The sequence below is a fragment of the Emydura macquarii genome, unplaced genomic scaffold (genome assembly GCF_026122565.2).
Source record: "Emydura macquarii macquarii isolate MOO-44397 ecotype Brisbane River unplaced genomic scaffold, CSIRO-AGI_Emac_v2 contig_2473, whole genome shotgun sequence".
Classification (NCBI taxonomy): Eukaryota; Metazoa; Chordata; order Testudines; family Chelidae; genus Emydura; species Emydura macquarii.
Window position 1 is genome coordinate 6,222,461 of NW_027132610.1, and position 21,097 is coordinate 6,243,557.

The 21,097-nt window shown below is 41.2% G+C and overlaps 1 protein-coding gene across 6 annotated transcripts in view; it reads right to left on the reverse strand.

Annotated features, from left to right (window-relative positions):
- SPATA13 (spermatogenesis associated 13) overlaps positions 1 to 21,097 on the reverse strand; it is a 181,996-nt gene that overhangs the window by 13,994 nt on the left and 146,905 nt on the right. For 5 of the 6 annotated variants that reach the window (XM_067562884.1, XM_067562882.1, XM_067562883.1 and 2 more), the window contains 5 exons: positions 11,277 to 11,413; positions 10,785 to 10,964; positions 8,543 to 8,728; positions 4,474 to 4,653; positions 3,048 to 3,280 (listed from right to left, as the gene is read on the reverse strand). In XM_067562884.1, the coding sequence (XP_067418985.1) occupies positions 3,048 to 3,280; positions 4,474 to 4,653; positions 8,543 to 8,728; positions 10,785 to 10,964; positions 11,277 to 11,413 (916 nt within the window). Of the gene's footprint in view, positions 1 to 3,047; positions 3,281 to 4,473; positions 4,654 to 8,542; positions 8,729 to 10,784; positions 10,965 to 11,276; positions 11,414 to 14,488; positions 14,798 to 21,097 lie in introns of those variants that run through there. The other variant, XM_067562886.1, reaches the window with a different exon arrangement.

Consider the following 21,097-nt stretch of genomic DNA (forward strand, 5'->3'; position numbering starts at 1 on the left):
AAGTAAATTAGCCCAGGGAAGTACTTAGGATGGCTATTTTTACCTATGCCTTCAATGGAGCTATACTGATTTATACTAACACACGATCTGGCCTCTGGATTTTATAACAAAAAGGGTTTTGGAGGACTGGGGCAGGATAAAACACCCTTTAACTTCTGACAGCCCAAGCGTACACAAAGATCTTGCCCATAACAATGCTTTTCATGAGTTCATAGTAAAGCCAGTTAGTTGGGTCTCAGTCAGAGATGACGAGTAACTCTTGATGGTGGAGGGCGGCACAATTTAAAGGTTGGGGAACACGTGACCACCCCATGTGTCGCCTCTGGGCAGAGGAGCAGCAGCAAAGCCAGGAGTGCCAAGGTAGTGGTGAACAAGTGCCTCAGGGAGCATCTCATGGCAGCCAGGCTCCATGGGCAAGGACCAGCTGCAGCGGGTGTCGACAGCTGGTGCCAATCTCCTTCAAGGGAGTGGCAAGAACATATCAGGGGCGCTCCTCGGAGCTGTGCTGCCTACCCTGCCTGGGGAGCACCTGGCTGTGCAGAGACAGCCTGGCTTGAGGAACCAGGCAGGGAGAGCTGCCTGGCAGCCAGCCAGTGCCCTGGCTTCTACAGCGCAGCGAGCCAGGGGCACGAACAGCTCCCACCAGCTTCTGATCGGCTGGCTCCTGGCAGGAGGAGTTGATTTTCAAACTGTGGGTGTGCCCCTTGAGCCCACAGTTTGAAAACCTATGTGCTAAATGGAAGGCAGAAATTGGGGTGGGGCATGTGACCCTGCCTGCCTCCTTTCCCCCACCACCTCTGGTCTCAGTTCAGCTTAGTATGGTTCATACAGTGTACACCAGAAACTCTGATTGACTGCTTACTTACTAAATGAACGGACTGTAGTTTAAATTACATTCAGGCAGCCCACTTACTAAGTGTGCACTGGCATACAGTACACATTAATTCATCATTTAACTAGGCAGGAAATCAGAAGGAACAAAATTAAATTCCTAGTAAAGTTTCATGATGACAATGGATGTAGCTGAATGGTTCTGTAGATGGTTTTGCAGTCTATTGCTCTCTTATCTATTATGGAAAAGTTCTATAGAATTTAATAGGGATTAAGCTAATATTAATTAAATAGGGTTTTATAGAAATGACTACAATAATGTAATTTAATAGAGAATGATAATCTTTCCACAGAGTTTTTATACCAACCTATGGAATTTGATGAGATTTATACAGAACTATAGCAGGTATTTAATTCTCTATTAAGTTCTACAGTTTGGTTCAGTATTCTACAGAAAGGAGATAATTCTGTATTACATTCCATGAAACTTACCATAAAGGTCTACACTTCATCATCCACTTTAAAGGATTAAGTGTCTTTCTCTCTCTTTCTGTTCATACATTTTACTAAAGTCTTGTTTATACTTAGGTATTTTGTACACATTTTTAACTTTTGGGTACAGCTGCATCAGTGTTAAAAATGGTTTACAAGCTAGCTGTTTCCAACACTGTTGCAAGACACCTTGTTTCCTGCATATTTAAATAAAGCTTGTCTGAACATATTTTGAAAACTGTTATGTCTGGTCTACACTAGCACTTAAATTGTTTCTAACAGCTTTGCAGCTGAAACCAGGACTTGCATTCTGTACTATTTTCTTTGTATCATCAACCATTCAAATAGAAAACTCCTTTGTCAAATCGGTGATTTGCTTTACTCTGTAGAGTCCTACCTTCATGATCTCTTGCCTGTTTTGTTCAGGAGGCAAAATAAACTTATGAGGAGTTCTGCTTTTCAATATCTGAGTAATTTACAACCAACTGTGAGACAATCAGAGAACCAACTGTGATTCCGTGAAGAAAGAAAAGTCTATTTTTGGTTACCAGCTCTCAGCTCTGATAAACTGGGATCCTCATGGTGAGTTGAGAAAATGATTCAGCATCAGTTCTATTGTATATTTAGAGAGCAAGCTTAAACCGCTCAGACCAAGGGAAGCCCTTGGGCTCTTTCCCCGCAAAGCACCGATACACATTTTCTAAGTGAATTTTGTGAGGACTCTGAAGAAATTTTGAAGGGGAAAACTGAAAAAAGAAAGAGACATCAAAACTGCCAATAAAAATCCAAGACAGTTGAATCATGGGCATCACCTGGGAAAAATATATACTGGAAAAGAGATTATTGGGCTAAGAAAAAGTGCAGTAATAGCAATGGAAATGGTAATTTCCTGAACTGGCTGTCAGGTAACCACAACACTGACGATCCATATACATGAGTGACTGTCAGATCACCCAAAAATATTAAGTGCTACCTTTGGGTCAAACAGTATTTGTCCTAAAGTCACAGAGAGTTTTGCCTGAGTAAGTGCCTATGTCAAGGGTTGTTTCCTACACTGACGACAGTAACAATTAATTTTGATAATCTGCATATCTCTCATTAATATATTTTGGCACCACATTTTTCTATAAAATGATTTAAAATTATTTAGTCTTTCTATATTGGTTGTCCCCTCTCTTGCCCCTTCAATTCACTTGTTTTCTGCAGTATCTAGCTACATCTTTTCATAAGGATTTTTCAGTATCCTTTTTCCCCTTGAACACATTTTTCAATGTTTAATACCACTAAACACTTTCAGTTTATGTTGTTCCTCTAAGACCATCTTCCCTTCTTCTGTCTCTTAAAGGGTATGTCTACACAGCAAAGAAAAGCCTGCGGCTGGCTGGGCCCTAGGACCCTGCGGGGTGGGAGGGAAGTCTACACAGCAATGAACAGCCTTGCAGCCGGTCGCTGGCACAGATCAGCTGCAGGTTTTTCTTTGCTGTGTAGACATACCCAAAGACATTTCTCTTTTCTAATATTTCCCTTTTCTCCCCATATGTATCCCTTATTCATTTTTCCCTTTGGAATCATTGGTGTTTTTTAACTCTGGTTTACAAAATAATTAATTAATTAATTTCTTAATGGAGCCAGGTTGTCATCCCCTGCCTAACCAACTCTATCTTAGAATGCTTTAGCAATAAGGTAGCATTATGGTCTAAAATAGTTCATTTTAATTCTCTCACCTGTGCTCTTCGGTAGTATATTTGAGTAATTCTGCAAGTTGAAGAGGATATTTACAGATTTTCTGAACGGGTGTAAGGAGAAAGCCATCAATAGCAATGTCAATCATCTGCTGAAGCAGGCGACAGGCCTCAAAGAAGTGACGGTATTTGCCCTGCTTCATTAGGTTGGAAAGCTCAATGCAGGCACTGGGATGATTGTTACAATACTCTGAGTAGATGGCAAAACCTTCTTGCTATAAAGAAAAACCAAAGCTTTAGCTAAAACATTCATCATAAAAAGACAAAACCAAACATCGATACTGAAGTTATAAAACACTTCTGGTTACACTAATTAGACAGTTTGCTAAATGACACCAAACTGAATAACAATCTATTTAAAAAACACAGGAGAATCTATTCTGCAACTGGTAAATGGGGGTAATTCCTGTTCATGTGAATTGCAGGAGAGTGTGCTAGCCAGCAGTGGCTGCTGCTGTCTGAAATGGAAAAAAAACCCAAATATCTCTTTATGCTAACCAGATTTGTGACTCTCAGTCATAAGGAGTTTCCTATGAACACTGGAATAGAGGCCTCCACAAAATCATGATAATCAAACTCACTTTAAAAAGGAGTTTTCTTTGAGGAACCTTGGAAATTGGAAACCTGCTGTGGTTGCAGGTAGAACTGAACAAATAATAGATTTTTTTGGTTAAAAATAATAATAATGATAATCCAGTTCCAGTTCGATTTGAACGAAAACTTGAAAAAATTTCAACAGAAATGTTTGGGTTGTCTCAAATTTTTTTTAGTTTTTCAATTTGATCATTTTTGGGTTTTCCACCCTTTTTTGGTTTTGCTTTTTTTAAACTGGCCAAACTTGAAAACAAAATGCTGTTCTCAAGCAAAATGTTTTGACTTAAAAAAAAAAAAAAATCAGTATTTTTCAGCCTAAACTATTCAGCAAGTTTGATCCACATTCATTAATAGTTTTGGAGCTCCCAAAAATGCATTTTTCGGTGAAATTTCTATTTGTCAAACATTTTGTTCTCAAGACTAGTTGTAGGTTATGTAGATGTCTAGCAATGATATGTGACTCTTTTCCCACCTTTGTCAATCACCCCTGATTAATATTTTCTCTTGGAAGATGTTGGGTGTAGTTTTCATAGAACAAAATCAATGAAGACTCCTGTAATTAAATTTTAATCTGTGACTGTTGGAAACAGTCCTGTTCATCTGGGACCTTGGGACCACTATAGCTATGAAAATGAAAAGATTGTTTACCTACAAGAAAACAGGCCTACTAAAAGTGTGGATGTGGAAAAAGGGGATTTTAAATATTATCCCCAAATAGTGTATCATATGATCAGCACTAACTAAAGTGTCTTCCTCATGGTAGTTTAACATTTTCTAATCATATTTTGTTTATTTCATGAGTTAAATGACATACATGTTGAAGAAAGCAGGATCCTATTTCACTTAAATGAGGTTCCTCTTTGTTGTACTGTTTCTCAAGATCTTTCAGAAACTTTCTTTGGAATTTGTAAATATCTTCAATGTTTCCAAAAATGGTGTTTAACTGAGCCATGGTGAACATGCCAGTATGTTTACGACACTGCCGAATATATCCCTGGAAATAAAACAAGAAAACCTCTTTGAATCAAATTTGAAAGAGATCAAGAACTTGAAAATGGGATTTGTACTGAACAAGGCAACTCAATTTGATATTCTGCTTTCCAAGGTTAGATTCTGGGGTGTCTGCTTTCAAGGTTGTATTCATTACAAAACTGGATGTACAAATTCAGATTTTGGTCTGAACAGTTACATTACTGATTCTCCCAATCCTATTTCTGTTTCACAGTAGAGTGGATTAGTCAGGAAGCCAAATGTCAGCACTTGCATAATATCTAATACAGATTTGCATCTTCTTGTTATGACTACCAATCAAGTAGGAGGAGAGCCTCCACTGCCAGTTTTGTCACAATGCTTATTAGTTATACTGCCCCATCTGTGCTATGACAGAGTTTGTGCCTGTGCAGATGAGATCAAATTATGTAATAACAGAATCTAAAGATCATCTCTGCTAGGGCTACAGCATGGTTTCTTAACTTGGGTATTTCAGGGTTTGGTCCCAGCCACACAGGCAAGATTAAACCTTGTTATAAGGTGCTTGAGGTGCTACTGTGTTTAAATGCTGCATAAACGTGGCAAAATCTATAGCATGGACAGGACCTTATTGGTACTGGAATTACTGCTACCTAAATACCCAACTGCTCCATTGACAATATTTATCTCTCTTTATATCTATCTGTACATGCAATATATGGGCTTAGTTCAGTACATCTGTCTCAGTCTCTAAGTAGATTTGCTACAATGCTCCAACCCCACAATGCACTTAAAGTAACTTCTACTCTGCATTCAATACCAAAGAGCAGATAATTTAAACAATTGTGCAGCCAGGAGGAAGAGAAAGGATGAGGGTTCTGCTGAAGTAAGTGGCCAGCTCCTGCTACATGTGATGGAGAGGCAAATAATCAACAAATAGCAGGGAGGCAAGTTAACAAACATCTGCTGTGCAAAACACTGTACTATTTGTAACCTGGGAAGTGGGCGGGCTCCTGCTAAAGGTCCCTCCCCCTGAAGAGGAGGAGTCACTGGACCCAGGAAACAACTAAGTGCGTGGGACAACTAATGAAAAAAGGAGCGGGCGTGGGGGTCACAGATTGAAATGAAGGGAACCAGAATGGGACACCAAGCAGAGAACCTCGGACAGTGCCCCCTGCTCCCGGAAGGTGTCAAGGGAGCCAGTGGACGCTGCCCAGAGAAACTCTGCCCGGATGTGTGAGTGCACGAGGGAACAGAAGCAGGCCCCACAGTCACAGAGCGCCCCCCCCAGCCAACCTCCTCTCCCTGGTCTTGTAGATGGCCATTTTGGCCAGGGCGAGGAGGAGGTTGATGAGGAGGTCCCGCGACATGGTGGGGCCACGGATGGGGTGTGCGTAGATGAACAGGTGCGGTAAGAAGTGCAGCCAGAACCTCAGCAGGTTCTGGAGGAGCTGGAACAGGGGCTGCAACCTGGCACACTCAAGGTAAATGTGTGCCAGGGTCTCCCTCACGCCGCAATAGGAGCAGGTGTGGGGAGAGGGGTGAACCACGCCAAGTACATGCCCGTGCTTACGGCTCCATGAAGGAGCCGCCAACTGATGTCCCCGGCGGGCTGTGGGGTCAGGGTGGAATAGAGACTGGCCCACTGGGGGTCCTCGCCCTCCACAGGTGGCAACAGGTCCCGCCATTTGGTGTCTGTAGTGAGGCAGAGTGGCCTCCCTCGAGCCAGAAGGGGAAGGACAACCACCAGCCCACTACACGCACAGTGGGAAGAATGGGATACAGTATGCTATAATGGCTGCAGAAAGCATCTGTTGCACATACCCAGGTGTTGTACCCTATTGTACATGTGAGCACTGAGGTTAAACTGTGAGGTTAGAGGATGATTGCCAGGTCTATACATTTGGACACTGTCAGGCATGTTGCTACCAAATCTCCCTGTGAGCTGGTAGTACCAAAGAGCTTGGTTACAGTGAGGTAACTAGGATCAAGCAGACTCTTGGGGTTGTGGAATACCGTTTCTGGGTACTGCTGGGCACTACTATGCATGTCCCTACCTCCTGCCTGTTAACGGAGATGTGGAGTGTTAATGCCGCAAGCCAAGTTGGTTTTTTTCCCTATTGCTTTGGTGCACAGGCTCCCACAAAGGAAGCTATCTCCTGTGCAGTTTTTGTAACTCTGGATCAGCCTCAGACCTACTTGTAACCACACCAACAGCCTCACTCACCTGTTTGCACAGTCATGAGTGATTCACTCTGCTTAGGAGAACAGAGTCACCTCTGCCCCCTTTGCTGAACATGGGTAGTATTTACTCCCCTTGGAAAACATATGCATTAGCACTGATCCACTAAATGCACAGCCACGCCATCTTTTTAAAAGAGCTATAGATGAATTGGATTAGTGATGTTTAAGAATTAATATCAGTGGGCCAAATCCTGAAAACTCTAGCTCCTCCCGACATCAATGTATGTACAGGTGTATCTCAGCAACAGAGTTAAGCCAGTGAAAGTTAATGCTGATTGCTCCCACAGACTGTGAAGTACAACTGCATCACTAGAAAAAACATACACACCCTCCACAGAAAATACCTAAATAGAAATTGGTAGTTGGGGTTGGTCCTGCTTTGAGCAGGGGGTTGGACTAGATGACCTCCTGAGGCCCCTTCCAACCCTAATCTTCTATGATTCTATGAACTGGAGCAACAAAATGGTACCTGAAAAAGGAAATGGCAAAAGGGGCAAGCATCTTGGGGCTAGTCAGAAGACAGACGGCAATTCAGTTGGACAAGTTATGGAGATAAATTGTTATGTTCATAAAGCAGCACAGGATTTGTCATATTGGTTCAAAACCATTGGTCTACCCAGTCTGGTATTCTTCTAGCATTGGCCAATACCTGATGTGTCAATGGAAGATGAAATTCACCCACCATGAACCAAGCCAAATGTGTCAGAGATACACATATTGGTAAAAATTCCTCCCTGACCTTTTATAGCTTATGCCCTGAAGTATAAGATTTAATTACACTTACTCTGGCATTGATAAAAAGTGTATCTTAATGATGACCTTGCTCAATGAATTGACATTTAATAACATTTTTTAAAAATGATCTGCAAAGAAAAAATGGTTTGTGCCTTTGTTTTGTTTCTTTAGAATGTATAAAGAAGGCCTGATAGGACTATGACATCACAAGCAGAAAGGAAATGAAACCTAACAAACTGAAAAAAAGAAAGGATTTTTGTCAGGCTGTTTACTGCTCTTCACTGCTTCCTTTTTACCAGTTTAGCTCAAACAACAAACCCACACTTGAGAGAGCAAAGTTCATAGTTAAAGGTTCAAACTTCAATTAAAGTGTGAGAAACCTTCTACTGCAGGTCTCTGCTCCTCCAAGGAAACCCCAGCAAAAAACAGGGAGGGTAAGTCTTGATACTACTGATATTTCTGCAGTTTAAACAAGCAGAATCTTTTTTTAAAAAAATTCAGGACTACACAATAAATGATCAGGGGAAAAAAAGTACAAACCCAATTTTTAATTTTTTCCTTTTCAGACCACCTTCGAAATGTTCAGTCACTGATTTGTAAATAGATACTATTACATGGATTTACAGTTACCTACTGAGGCAAAGTGGGAGCAAATTCTAAGTAAGCTGGACTTTCTCCCCTAACACAGAAACAGCAGTCAGGAAAAGCAAAGCATTGTTGACAGGTACAAAATGAAGTGTTCTTTAAAAAAGGAAGTGGTGTATTATGGTGATTAATACAGACAAGTGTTAGAATTGCATAAGAGAGTATTCTCATTGACAGTCTTAGAATTGCAATTATGAATCTTCTGACAACAAAAAATGCTCAAGTTTTCACTCATAAGGGATGTTTGTTCAAATTAGGTCTGTGGAATGCTCTATGGCTTGACACTGTACCTCACAGATGTCCTTGAGATGTTTGATATAGACTCTCTCCGTGTTCATTATTTCCTGTATAACATTGGTTCTCATCTGATCCTTGTTTTCAGCAATTTTTTGGCGATGTTTGCTAGTGTCTGCATGTTGCTCTTCATCCTGGATGCTATCACAGTTTTCTGATAGTTCTTCCTGATTAACTCGTAGCTGTATTCATAACAGAAAAGACAACTGGAGTAGGGCAGCACGGTGTAACAAAAACAAAAGTTGAAACTATTACAAACTTTCTTTAATTACAATAGAGGTGGCTCATAATGTAAATTTACTGATTATTGTTATTATATAACTGGTCCCCATTCCTAGGTTATATAAATAGGATTCCACAATAAGGCCTATCATGTAACTCTTATGTGAGTAATTCAATGGGCTACTCATGTAAAGGTTTCAGGAATGGGCCCACTCTGTCTTTTTAGGTACCTATATGACCTTCATCACTATAGTTTCCGAGGGCCATCGTATAGTGTTGCCTATATATTTTGCCATGTACCAGTTAACAGAAGTGCACATTTATTAGAGAGGCCATGAGCAGTGGGCACTCATTGGCAAAACCCAGATAAATAAATTGTGGCTTTACTTTCTATGTCAAATTAGGATGACATGGATCTGAAGTAATCAGTTACAGTCACTTCTCCCTTCCCCAATAATCCTTCTTTCCCAAAAAACGGGATACTCACACTGATATTTAAAGTTAAAAATACATTTATCTGCAGTCAGATTAAACATTTTTAAACTAAAGTCCCATCAACTTCATTATCCACCTAATACACACAAGTGGTAAAACTGAGAGGAAAGACAATTTTGTGATTAAATCACTGAACTGTGATGAGGAAGATCTGGTATAATGGCCACAGCTCCACAGCTCTGCTCTTAGCTCTGAATATGATCTTGGACAGAGTAATGTTTTCAAGAGTGCCTGAAGCTCACATTTTTTAAGGTATTTAGGTGTTGGTTTACTTGACGTTACAATGTCTAAATCCCTGAGCCTAAGTGATTTAGGCATTTTTGAAAATTTTACCCTTAATCTCTCTGCCTCAGTTCCTCATTTGTAAAATGGAGATAACAATGTTCCTTTCACTTACTCTTTCTTCAACATGCCTACTTAAATGGTAAACTCTTTATGGCAGGGACTGTCTCTGACAATTTGCTTATACAGCGCCTAGCACAGTGGGACCCCAATTTCAGCTGTGGCCTCTAGCGCAGGAGTTCTCAAACTGGGGGTTGGGACCCCTCAAAGGGTTGTGAGGTTATTATGGGGGGTGGCGAGCTGTCAGCCCCCACACATGCTGTAGCTGTGCCTGTCAGCCCTGTGCATGACTGACAGCCAGAGCCCTTCAGAGCTGGGCGGCTGGAGAGCCGCGGCTGCTGGCTGGGTGCTCGGAAGGCAGTGCCGACCCCAGCAGCAGTGCAGAAGTAAGGATGAGATGGCATGGGTGGGTCATCCCAGCACGAAATATTTTCAAAGGGAGTCCCAGAAAAAATGTTTGAGAACCCCTGCTCTAGCGGCTACTGTAATAAAATTAATACTACAATACAGCCATACCTACATATCCCTCCAGAGTTGTACAGTCATGGGACTCTTGGCTGAACTGTGAATAAGGTGTTCACATTATGGACAGAACTGCCACAAAAGATGGAGCTGACAGGTCTGGCATTACTTTACCAGAGAAATCCCTGAAATATCAGAAGGGAATGCTAGGGAGAGCAGTGGTCCCCACCTTCACCCCCAAAACTGTTGTGCTCTTTCTGTACAGACTGCCCACTCTTGGTTTGTATTTGTGCTTGTTCCTTTACCTCCATGAGACACAATCCAAATAATACTGTAATGATAATGTTGAACTGGTTCTCTCTCCTCATTTCTATTTGATTTCAAAAGGGTTACCCGTGAGTCAGTGACTGTAAAATGTGGCCAAGTAGATTACAAATATTTGGGCCTGATTCTCTTTTGCCGTGTCCTTTATGTCATCTTTTATGCCTGTGAAAAGTGGGTCTAAAGAATTACATTCTTGCAAATGCAAGGCAGTGGAGAATCAGGCACTTCATTTTAATTTGGGGCACTCAGTATGAAACAGGGACATGATGATATGAATGCTTAATCGAGAACAGCAACGTTTAACAAAATAAAACAAATCCGGCGTAAAGCTTCAGTAATGCAATGGTGAATCAGGCCATCATTGTACAAAAGAAACAGACATGGGTTACTAACCCTGACAAAGCTAGCTGGAAACCAGGCTTCCTTGTCCTCATTTCTTCCCCACCACCAGTCCTTGTTGGAAGCTTCAAGAACTCTGATGACGTCCCCAGCTTTAAAGCCTAGCTCTTGATCATCCATAGTCACATGGTCCCATAATGCCTCTGCATAGACCATGCTGCCATCACTTATCAGCTGAAATGGGGGGAAAAAAGAATTGGTGAAGGACAAAGGCTCAGCAACGACCAAAGACCAATCTGTAAACTGCTGGAAAACTAAAAATGCATAATTAAACATAAAGGAGATAAATAAATACAACGTATTTCAGACTGAGCTGAATATTTTGAGAAATCTGTGCTTGTATCGTTATTAGTCTCAGAAATTAAATAATGTAGCAAAAAGATCTAGATCCCAGACTCCCAAGCATGAGTACTGTTATATAAAACACATGCAACATCATCACATTAACCAAAAGGTTAGACATACTGGAACGTATCCTCTGCTTACTTCATTAATTGCTAGTTGTTCCCCTCCAGGCTGCAGGTATCTAGGGCTGGCCTGACATAGTTCCTCATAACTGTAATCCTCTTCACTACCATTGTCATCAACTAAGGCAGAAGATTCAATTCCACCATCTGTAACAACTAAAAAAAAAGTGACAGGCTTGAAACAGAGTAATTTGTTTTAATCAAAGCCTTCTCAGAAAAGCTCACATACCAAAACAATTTAATAAAAAATGTGAATGTAAAACTGCCAAGAGGCTAAAGCAAAACTCCTGGAAAGTGCCTTTGTTCTGCAAAATATAACAACAACAACAATATAGCATTTACTGAGGAACTGATTTTCCTCTAGCTTATACACCCATATAAATCAGGAATAACCCCATTGGCTCAACAGAGCTACACAGAAGTAAACCAGGATGTAAACCATTAAACTTTTTAGGCCTGTGGTATAAGTAGGTAGATACCTTCCTGCACGGGCCCCTGGTTCAGGGGAAAGAACTTAGGCCCAGATTTTAAAGGTATTTAGGTGTTGCTGAGCTCAGCATTGCAATGCCTAACTGATTTAGAAGCCTAAGCTAATTTTCAAAAGGCTCCTAAGTGCCTTTTCCCACTGACTGTCAAAAAAATAATTTAGGCTCATAAATGCCTAAGTCTGTTTTGAAAATGACACTTAGGCATTGCAATTCTGAGTGCAGCAATGCCTAAATAACCTTAAAAATCTGGGCCCGAGTCCTTATGCAACTCTTAGGCAGATGACCTGCAGTGTAATCCTTCAGGGAGCAGGCTATGAAGGAGATAAGCAGAGAATTGAGCAGAGCTAGGCAGGAAATGGTTGTCCCATCCCATGAAAATTTTTAAGATTCAAAAAATTTCCCCCATTCCGCACAGGGATGAAACCAAGGGCTTTTGAAATTTTTCACAAAGAAACAGGGCTTGGGGAGATTAAGGCACTCACATGGGACCTGGGAAACTGAGGTTCAGATCCCTACTCTACCAGATTTGGCAAAGGGACTTGAACCTGCATCTCCCACAGCCCAGGTGAGTGTCCTAACCAACAGGCTATTGACTATTTTAGATTGGCTGTCTCCCTCTTTAAGTCTTATTTTGACCAGAAATTCCATCTTGGAAACAAAAAACCTCCCCGACAAAACTTTTGTCAAAAATGATACATTTCCACATAAAGTTCTGTTTCTGACAAATCGGCATTTTTCGACAAAAAGCCATTTAGTCAAAAAATTCTCAATCAGCTCTACCAGAGAGGCTTGCTTTGCTTTGGATCCCAGGCAAATGGTCTGTACAGCGTAAGGCCCCTGCAGAAGACTGGGTCTGAGGGAAGAACCTAGTTTAGACGAAGCTCTCAGGCAGATGGCGTGTAAAGTGTAATCTTGCAGGAAGCAGGCTATGAAGAAGAAGACATGCTTGCCTTGATTCTCAGGAAGATGGTCTGCAGAGTGTAATAATTTCTGTAAGCAACAGAAAGGCCCCTGCGGAAGATTCCTGTGTCAGGGGGAAGGGACTTGATTGAGGTGTTGAACTTGTGTTTTTTGGAGAGGTAAAACTGAAGTCCTGACAAGAAAGGGACAAAAATCCTGTGACTGGAGAGCGTTCTTTGGTGTACAGGCTGGTGAATCTTACTGTCTGATTCTCATTTACATTACAGCCCTTTTACATCGCCTTGGCAGAATAACAGTGCCTCAGGGTGGATGCAAGTTACATTTGCACCCATTTTAAGGTCCTTTTACACTGCCAGGGAATTGTAAAGCAATCTTGGTGTAAATGGGAATCGCCCTTCATCTTCAAAAAGCTTTTCAAACATTAAGGCCTGGATTAGCTACTCCTCCCTGCCTTGTGTTGTCATGTGTAGAGGTTACCCGGTACATGTGTATCTTTCCTCTTCCACATGGAAATAGGACCTTGGCTGCACCAACCCTCTCCTCTGGGCACTGTGAAGGTCTCTTTGTGAGCACAAGCTCTGTGGAAGTGGAAGGAGGCAGACACTGGGCAGGCCAAGTGGGTGGTGGGATAAGAGAGTTCAATCAGGTCCATATCATGGACAGGGCTCTAAGCGTTTCAAAGATGTGAAGGGGAAACTCAGACAGATAATATGAATTTGTGACTTTCCCTTGAAGAGTTAGTCTAAAAAGCCAAGGAATGTGGATTATGCCACATTTACAGCATGGGTCATATTCTTCACTTAGTAAGTAAGCCAGAATAATTGTTCTAAATAGGTAGCTAATGCTAAAGCCCCTAGTTTGGGCTGCAATGCCCCAGAGGGAGCTCCAGGAGGGACTGGGTCTCAGGAAGCACAATCCCTCCTGCAGCTCCTAGACATGCGCGGGAGAATGAACATGCTGCTCTCTGCAGGTGTCCACTTTCACTGACTGATGCGGTAGGGAGGCAGGGCCAGGACCCGTCTTTGCCTTGTTTTGGGAGTCCTGCTCCTTGCCCCTGCACTGCTCTGAGCACAGGTACTATGAATGTCCATCCTTGCCTGGGGCTGCATGAGGTGGTAAGGAGAAGAAAACTCCTTGGCCCTTGCTCCCAAACACATGCACAAGGGACAAGCACACTCAAGCCCTATAGGTTTTCATGATAGTATAGACAGCCCTGCCTGTATTAGTGCTTACACTGTTGCTACCATTGATGCAGCTGCACCGTGTAAGCATTTCCTGTTATACAGATACTAATTTTTCAAAAGTAATCAAGGCCATAGGATGCAGAGATCAGTTAAAACCATTTCTCTTGTGGATTTCTTTCTTTGGAAGGATACCATTTTGCCCTTAGTCTTGAGGTAAAACAACGCAGTTCTTCTACCCACCCCAAAACATTTTAAAATACACATTCATATTAATGTCATAATAGAGCTAATCAAGAAGGCTGCAAAATTCCTATTCAAAAGCTGAGATCTCTCAGACATAGAGTTACAAATCTGAAAACTAATGCCACTTTTAAAATACATATTTCTATCATTTAAAACTCACTGACATTGCTTTCCTGAAAATTGGTAAATATATAATACATAAAAATCAGCTTTTAGCCTAAAATCTTAAGTGGCAAATTTCATCCTGGATCTCATTTTTACAGCCACACTGTAATGTCAGTACTGACAATTGGTTTGTTGCAGCAAACGTAGCAGACATAAATACTCTAAAAGATTTAACTAAAGATAAAAAAGGAGTGTAATTTTTAGGCTGGTCACCACTCATTATTCCTTACCAGGCAAGAAGCTTCCGGTGCCTTGGTAACTGTATTAAAAAAAATAACCAATCACTTGCTCTTTGTATCCATTCCTCTAATGTTTACCGGGAGGAGTAAATACCTTACAGATAGGGATGGGTATCCTTGTAGCTCTAATGCAGTGCAAAAACATAAAAGACAATGTGGGCCTGATTCTGATCTCCGTCCAGCTTTCCACTGGTGTAACTCTACTGACTGCAGTGGAGTCTACATTATTTACAACAACGTAAGTGTGATCAGAATCAAGCCCGGTGACTGTAACAATGGATAACTTTAAATCAGAAACAATACAGAGAATAAAGAGACTGAACCTTCTACTCACACATACCCATCTGAAGGCTCTCCAAACTCCAAAATCGTGCCATTTCCCCCCTGGCTACCATACTGCCGTCAAAAACAGTGCAGGAGCTTGGCCTTTAACAGGAGAAGCTTAGTCCTAAAAGATTCACTGAGAACAAGGAAGGCTTAGAGCCTCTGAGCTCCTGAAAATTCAGAAACAGCTTATTCATTGCTTTGAGCTTCTGTATGTGCATTTCAGGCCAGAGCCTTCTTGGAAACTGACAGCTCACTCACTGTTCAGTGTAGCTGTGAGTTTAGTGGATCGGTGACATCATGGGGTACCCTTAGGGAGGAAGTTACAGAAAAGAAACAAAACTTGTATATATAGTGTTCATTATAATGTACTTACAGTCTACTGCACTGGTAGCTAATGGCTAAATCCTGGCAGTGCCAGAGAATGTATTTGCTACTTTTCATTAAACCAGCTAAATGTGAATTAGAGTTGCAATCTAAATTCAAAAGACACACCTCTTTTACTCCAAGTCACAGGAAAAGGCTCTTTAAAGTTGTTGTTGGGAGCTACAATTTCTTCTAGCCATAAGCAAAAATATGTCTTCCAGTACTGCTTTGCATAACATAGTGTATTTCTGATATTATTCCAAAATGTAACGTGTAAGTATAATTATACACCCAAGGTATTTTCCACATAGCTCTTAAATGCTGCTGTTACGTCACAGCTAAACTGGTATATTTGTTTGGTTACAAGTGACTAGCACTACATTATAGCTCAAATCCTAAACAGCAGCCAATTGCTCTGAGGGGTGATACGGGCAGGGAAGGCATTCCCTCATTCAGGATGCAGCCTCAGTGTAACTCATCCACAGGGGATGGAGAAGGAAGGATCAGAAGAGCCACATAGCCCTGCCTTCACTCATTCCATAGCCCACTCCAGCAATGACCACACCAACCCTCTCATGCTAGAGCCCAGGGGATGCTAAGGAGCTCAGCATCTATCAAACCAAGATCCTGCCTCCTTCCCCCCCCTTTGCACAGTGGAATTGCATCAGTTCCACAACCTAGAGGCAAGGGCAGGATCTGCCCCTACAGTCAAATTATGAACTCTTTGACAACTTGCATTTGTACTAATTTTTTTGAAAGCTGGTATAAAAAAGAAACTCTAGAAATAATTTTAAGAGACATCATGGCACTACATTTCTGTGGTCTGGAAAACACTACACTCAGAATTACTGATTCTCTATATGGAAACAACCTTGTTTAGTTATGCCAGACCTTTTGGGACTGGTTTCCCTAGTGACACACTCAGAAAACTCCCAAGGGGCTTTGCATACAGCATATCTCAACACCCACAGAAATCACATGGCTTCCTATTGTACCACCCCAGAGAGAGAATGAAAAGCCAAATATATAACACAACATTGATTATGTTTGTTTACTAAAATGCAGGATCTGCTGCACTTGAAGGCATCCAGTGGGTATGAAAAATACAGCTCTCTCTTCTGAATCATTGAACTGCACCATAATTTCCTGCTGAGAATCACAATTACAATAAGCTACAATATATTATGAAAAGCACATTTACAGCACAGTTACAAGGTATCTTGCAATACAAATCAGTAAACAACTAAAAAATTAGTCATCCGTAGAAAAATTCCTTTACTTTAAGTCATTAAAAGCCACTGTCCTTGGAATATGCATCTGCAACTGAAGAATTCACATTGAACAAGTGCTATCCAGACAAAATCCTAAAAATATAACATAAAACAGATTCACCCCTTTGAATTATTCTATCACACCTCTGAGAATGTGACTAGGCAGGTGAAAAAGGAATAGCATAAAATATGGGCAAGAAAATTAAATTAAGATGGTTAGATCTGATTACATTGAAAACTCCTTTCAGTGACCACTCAAGGGACCAACAAAAATCTGTTTGCTAATTATGATAGCTGTCTAATTAGAGCACATCAGAATAGTACTCAAAGGGCTTGATTCTGCTCTTAGTTATAATGGTATAAATTAGGACTAAATCAATTTAACTGAATGCAATGAATTTACACAGCTGTAAAACTGGCATAGCAGAGACTGGAGTCAGCCCCAGTACACTTGGAGATACTTTGCGTGGTACATTAAAACAGGAAAATGCCCAGTAGGGGTGAGCTCTTGTACAAATTGTACTGCATTTTAAAATTTGGCCTGCTCGGAACCTTGCAATACTCTGATACCATCATGAAGTAAGTCAATCACTTCAGATTCCCCAGAGTGCCTGCAAAAGATTACAGTGAGCATTCTATGAAAGAAGTATTTGAAAATATTCTTGCCAGAACTGATAGGATGCAGTTCTCGGTAGAGGATTTCTGCCACTTCCCACTTCAGGGGAAGGTGGAGGGAGTCAAGAGGCATACATATGACTTGTAGGAAATTATACAGAATTTTCAAGCATCCGTATCTCTGAATCTGCATCTCGTGCAATGGATCAAATCCCAGAAACATCTTTTTAAGTTAATTAAAATAGAAAATATATTATCCTTTAAATTAATACTATTTAAAAGGAAACCCAAATACTAGACCAGTGATCCCCAAACTTTTTGGTCCATGCCTCTCCTGGAGCTGGGGGTCAGAATTGCTGCCTGGCCTGGGAGTGGGGCTGCAGCCTGGCTGCGGCCAGGGCCCAGGGCCAGAAGCGTGTTTGGGGGCTGGTGCCAGGGCCTGGGGCATAGTGGAGGGGCCAGAGCCAGGAGCAGGGCTTGGCCCAGGAGTGGGGCTGTGAGCTGGGAGCCAAAGCCAGGGCTGAGCTGGGAGCAGAGCGGAGCTGGGTGATGCTTCCTCCCCGCCTAATATGGGCGTTGGCCCAGGCCCTGCTGTGCCCCCCCCAAATATTCTTCCGTGCCCCTCTAAGGGGTGCACATCACAGTTTGGGGACCATTGTGCTAGACACTCAGGGAATTCCCTCTTAGATTAAATCTGTTCCAACACCATCCTTAACTCTACTCTTATTGTCCTTCCGACCTTCCTCCTATGATTTGGAGAGCCTCAGAAATTGCCACAGGAAACTTGACTCCCCCTTATTGTTATGTATATGAACACTAATATTATATTCTTTAGCTGTGTGAAGATACATCTGCCCTTGGCCTGTGTGAAGTCAATGGCAAACTCTCACTGATTTCAGTGGGACCAGCATTTGTACCAAAAGGCAATTCTGTGTTTCCTTGTAATCCCAGCCCATGCTAAGCAAGGCACCCAAAATATTACTTGAGTTATTGTTGGCCAGTTGCTTGTTGCACAAGAGGATTGCGGGGAGGGGGAAGGAAGGAGTCACATGCCTGAGGTTCCTTGTATTCTTATGGCATAGAATTCCCAACAGGAGACAGATCCCTGTTGGGCTGATAGGGACATAATGGTGAGAAGCAGCAGTGGGTCAGGGAATGAGGAAGCACAAATAACTGAGGACACAATCAGATATGTAGAAATCTAAATGGCATCAACTGCACCCATAAAGAAATGCAGATACAAAAAGAGAGGCCCAATTGAGGCATCACTCATAATGAGACTACATAACTGTGCACCTGCCCCTCAGCAGTGCTTGCAGAGTTCTAGATCATGTATACGAACATGCTGAACTTAGGCCCAGCCCCATTTCACCTCTTTTCAAGTCATAACAGCTGTACAGTTTACATCATATCTAGGAGGAAAGAGAAAACATCAGTACGGCACAGGAAGTTGTTGCTTCAATATAAAAATGAAAACCTAATCTCAGGTTTGGGCCTTAGAATCAGGTTTTTCTAAGGTGGGATTTCTCATGTCCTCAGGTCTGCTTCAAAGTCTCAAGACTTTTGGCCGTGCTATGGCTGTTAGCCCTGGAGGTGCTGCAGCCCTAGAAGAGTGAAGTTGGACAGAACAGAGAAGGAACAGTTCTTTCCATTCAGAACACGCAGGAGTTCAATTTGTAAGTCGTCTTGTTATCTTGCTTCACTTAAACTATAGGACATATCCTTCTAGCCCATTCTATTCTTAATTCAGTGTCTTCCTTCGGGCTAGTTTCCTAGTGTAGGCAGGTATGGATGGTCTACATATGTTGATGCCCCACCTGCTGTTGCCTCAAGTTCTTCTCCTAATGTCACTTTACATTCTAAGGTGAAGAGGTAGAAAGCACTCACTAAAATTTCTTATGTCACCATGAGGAAAATCCATGTCAGTACGCCTTAAAGAACATTACCAGTGCAGAAGGTCGATAATACCAGACTGACAATCTGACCTGTCAATGTACACGCTGGTAGGAAGGAGTCTAACAACTCTATCTGGGATCATATATAATACAGGCGGCTGTCATGTCGAAGCTACCTAACACAAGCTTGCCAATGAATCGGAGTCCTGACTTGCAAACATTCCTTCTATGCCAGGCTTTTGAATGGACCTTGATGGATAACATTTTGTGATAGTTTAACAAAACAGGCAAGTAAACATCCACTGAGTCTCAGCTAAGACCACCAACCGAAATTCACTAATGACCTTAATCAAACCTGAAACCACAATTTCTGGGTGAAAAGCATTAACACTTTATGACTTTTAGGGGACATATAGGAAAACCCTATACTGGAACAGACAAATCATCTATGTAGTCTAACATATGGTCTCTGAAGCCATAAAATCACCTTTGTGCACCAGGACAGGTGCAATATTATTCTCAAGGGAAACTTCCTCCTAATCCTGGCTGGTGATCACACATACTGCAGTCTGATGATCAATAGGCCCCGTAACTGCTCTTTTCCTAATGGTGTAAAAATTAAAATTCACAAAATACCATGCTATTCTTTAGCAAGTAACTAAAAGCACGAGAATGTGTTGTTTTTCAGTGATAAGGCTTAGAATTTTGTCCTGTAAGTATGCTATGTAATTAAATAGGTTTCATCTAACCTAATTTCACTGAGCAAATAAGTAAACAAATGGTGCCCAAATGTTCAAAGTCTATGATCTCAGCAATTTAAGAGAAAAAGGAAAAAGATCAGAATATGTAAAACCGGCAAATTAACTATTAACTTCCATTATTCAATGAAGCTACTTAAAAAACTCTCTGCAACAGTTGCCAGACCATTTCCCAATGTTTGTGGTATGCTCTTAACAGAACCTTGTTTTCCTTTACTTTCCATCTTTTTCCTGCACAGTAGCCCAGTCCAACATGAAACTCTGATTGGCTGGGTGTGAGGGAGAGTTGTCATTTAAATCCCCTCATGTCCAGTCAGCATTACTGTAACTCCAAATCATAAAAGAGTCAAGTCTGTTGGGAAATTTTGGATATTGAATCTAAATTCCCCCAAACATGCTCCTGCCACCATTAACAAGAACATCAACTCTGCTTGTGCCATTTGCATATCAGAGCTCTCAAAAACAGCTTGTTAGTGGGTGTACATTAGGTAGCACAAGATAAAAATTTTTTGTAACTAAGGAAATATAGATATATTGCTCTTGCTGTCTCCTCGTGTTCCACCCACTTGCCTTCAAGTCTTTGATTTAGAAAGCTATCCATGTATGACTTTAGTCGTTATCATAACTAGTTTGCTAACATAATATCTAGATATGATCAGCATTGCTTTGATTTCACTCCTTTCACAAATGACAGAAATCCTTACTTTCACAATCTATTATCCTCAAACATCGATATTTATGAAACTTGGATATTCTAAAGCTAAAGTAACAAAAGAAGAAATTAATGTGAGGTAACTGTATTGGTTAGCTAATGCTATTTTTATGTGCTTTCCAAAGATGAAACAGAAAGCTTAACTAAAAAAAAAAATCCCTACTTTGCGATATTTAAATACCTGATTTCTCCATCCTAGCTCATGGAGAATGAATTCCTTACTCAGTGAATAGTTCTACTGGAATCAATGGGACTACACATGGAGTGCAGTACTACTTAATCATTTCAATTAGACTATAAATTCTTCTACACTTCAAACTGTCTCCAGTGTTTTAATGTTTATATACATACACACACACAAAGTATAATCTCAATACCATAGCCAGTAATTCCCAAACTGTGGTCCATGGAGCACCTGCTAGTGATCTGAGGAGAATTGGCTGGTTCCATGATACACAGTCTCCTCGTCTCTAGCTGTGAAATTGCATTAGAAGAGGGTAAAGGTACCCTGAATACTTACCTAATATTACTTTTCCATCTCAGTGATTTTCTTTTATGGATTTTAGCATGCAGTATGTAAATACCCTCATAGCTAAAATAATGTATTTGTGAATTGAGGGTCTTCCTTCCCTGGAATTTGAATAAAATTACATGATCTA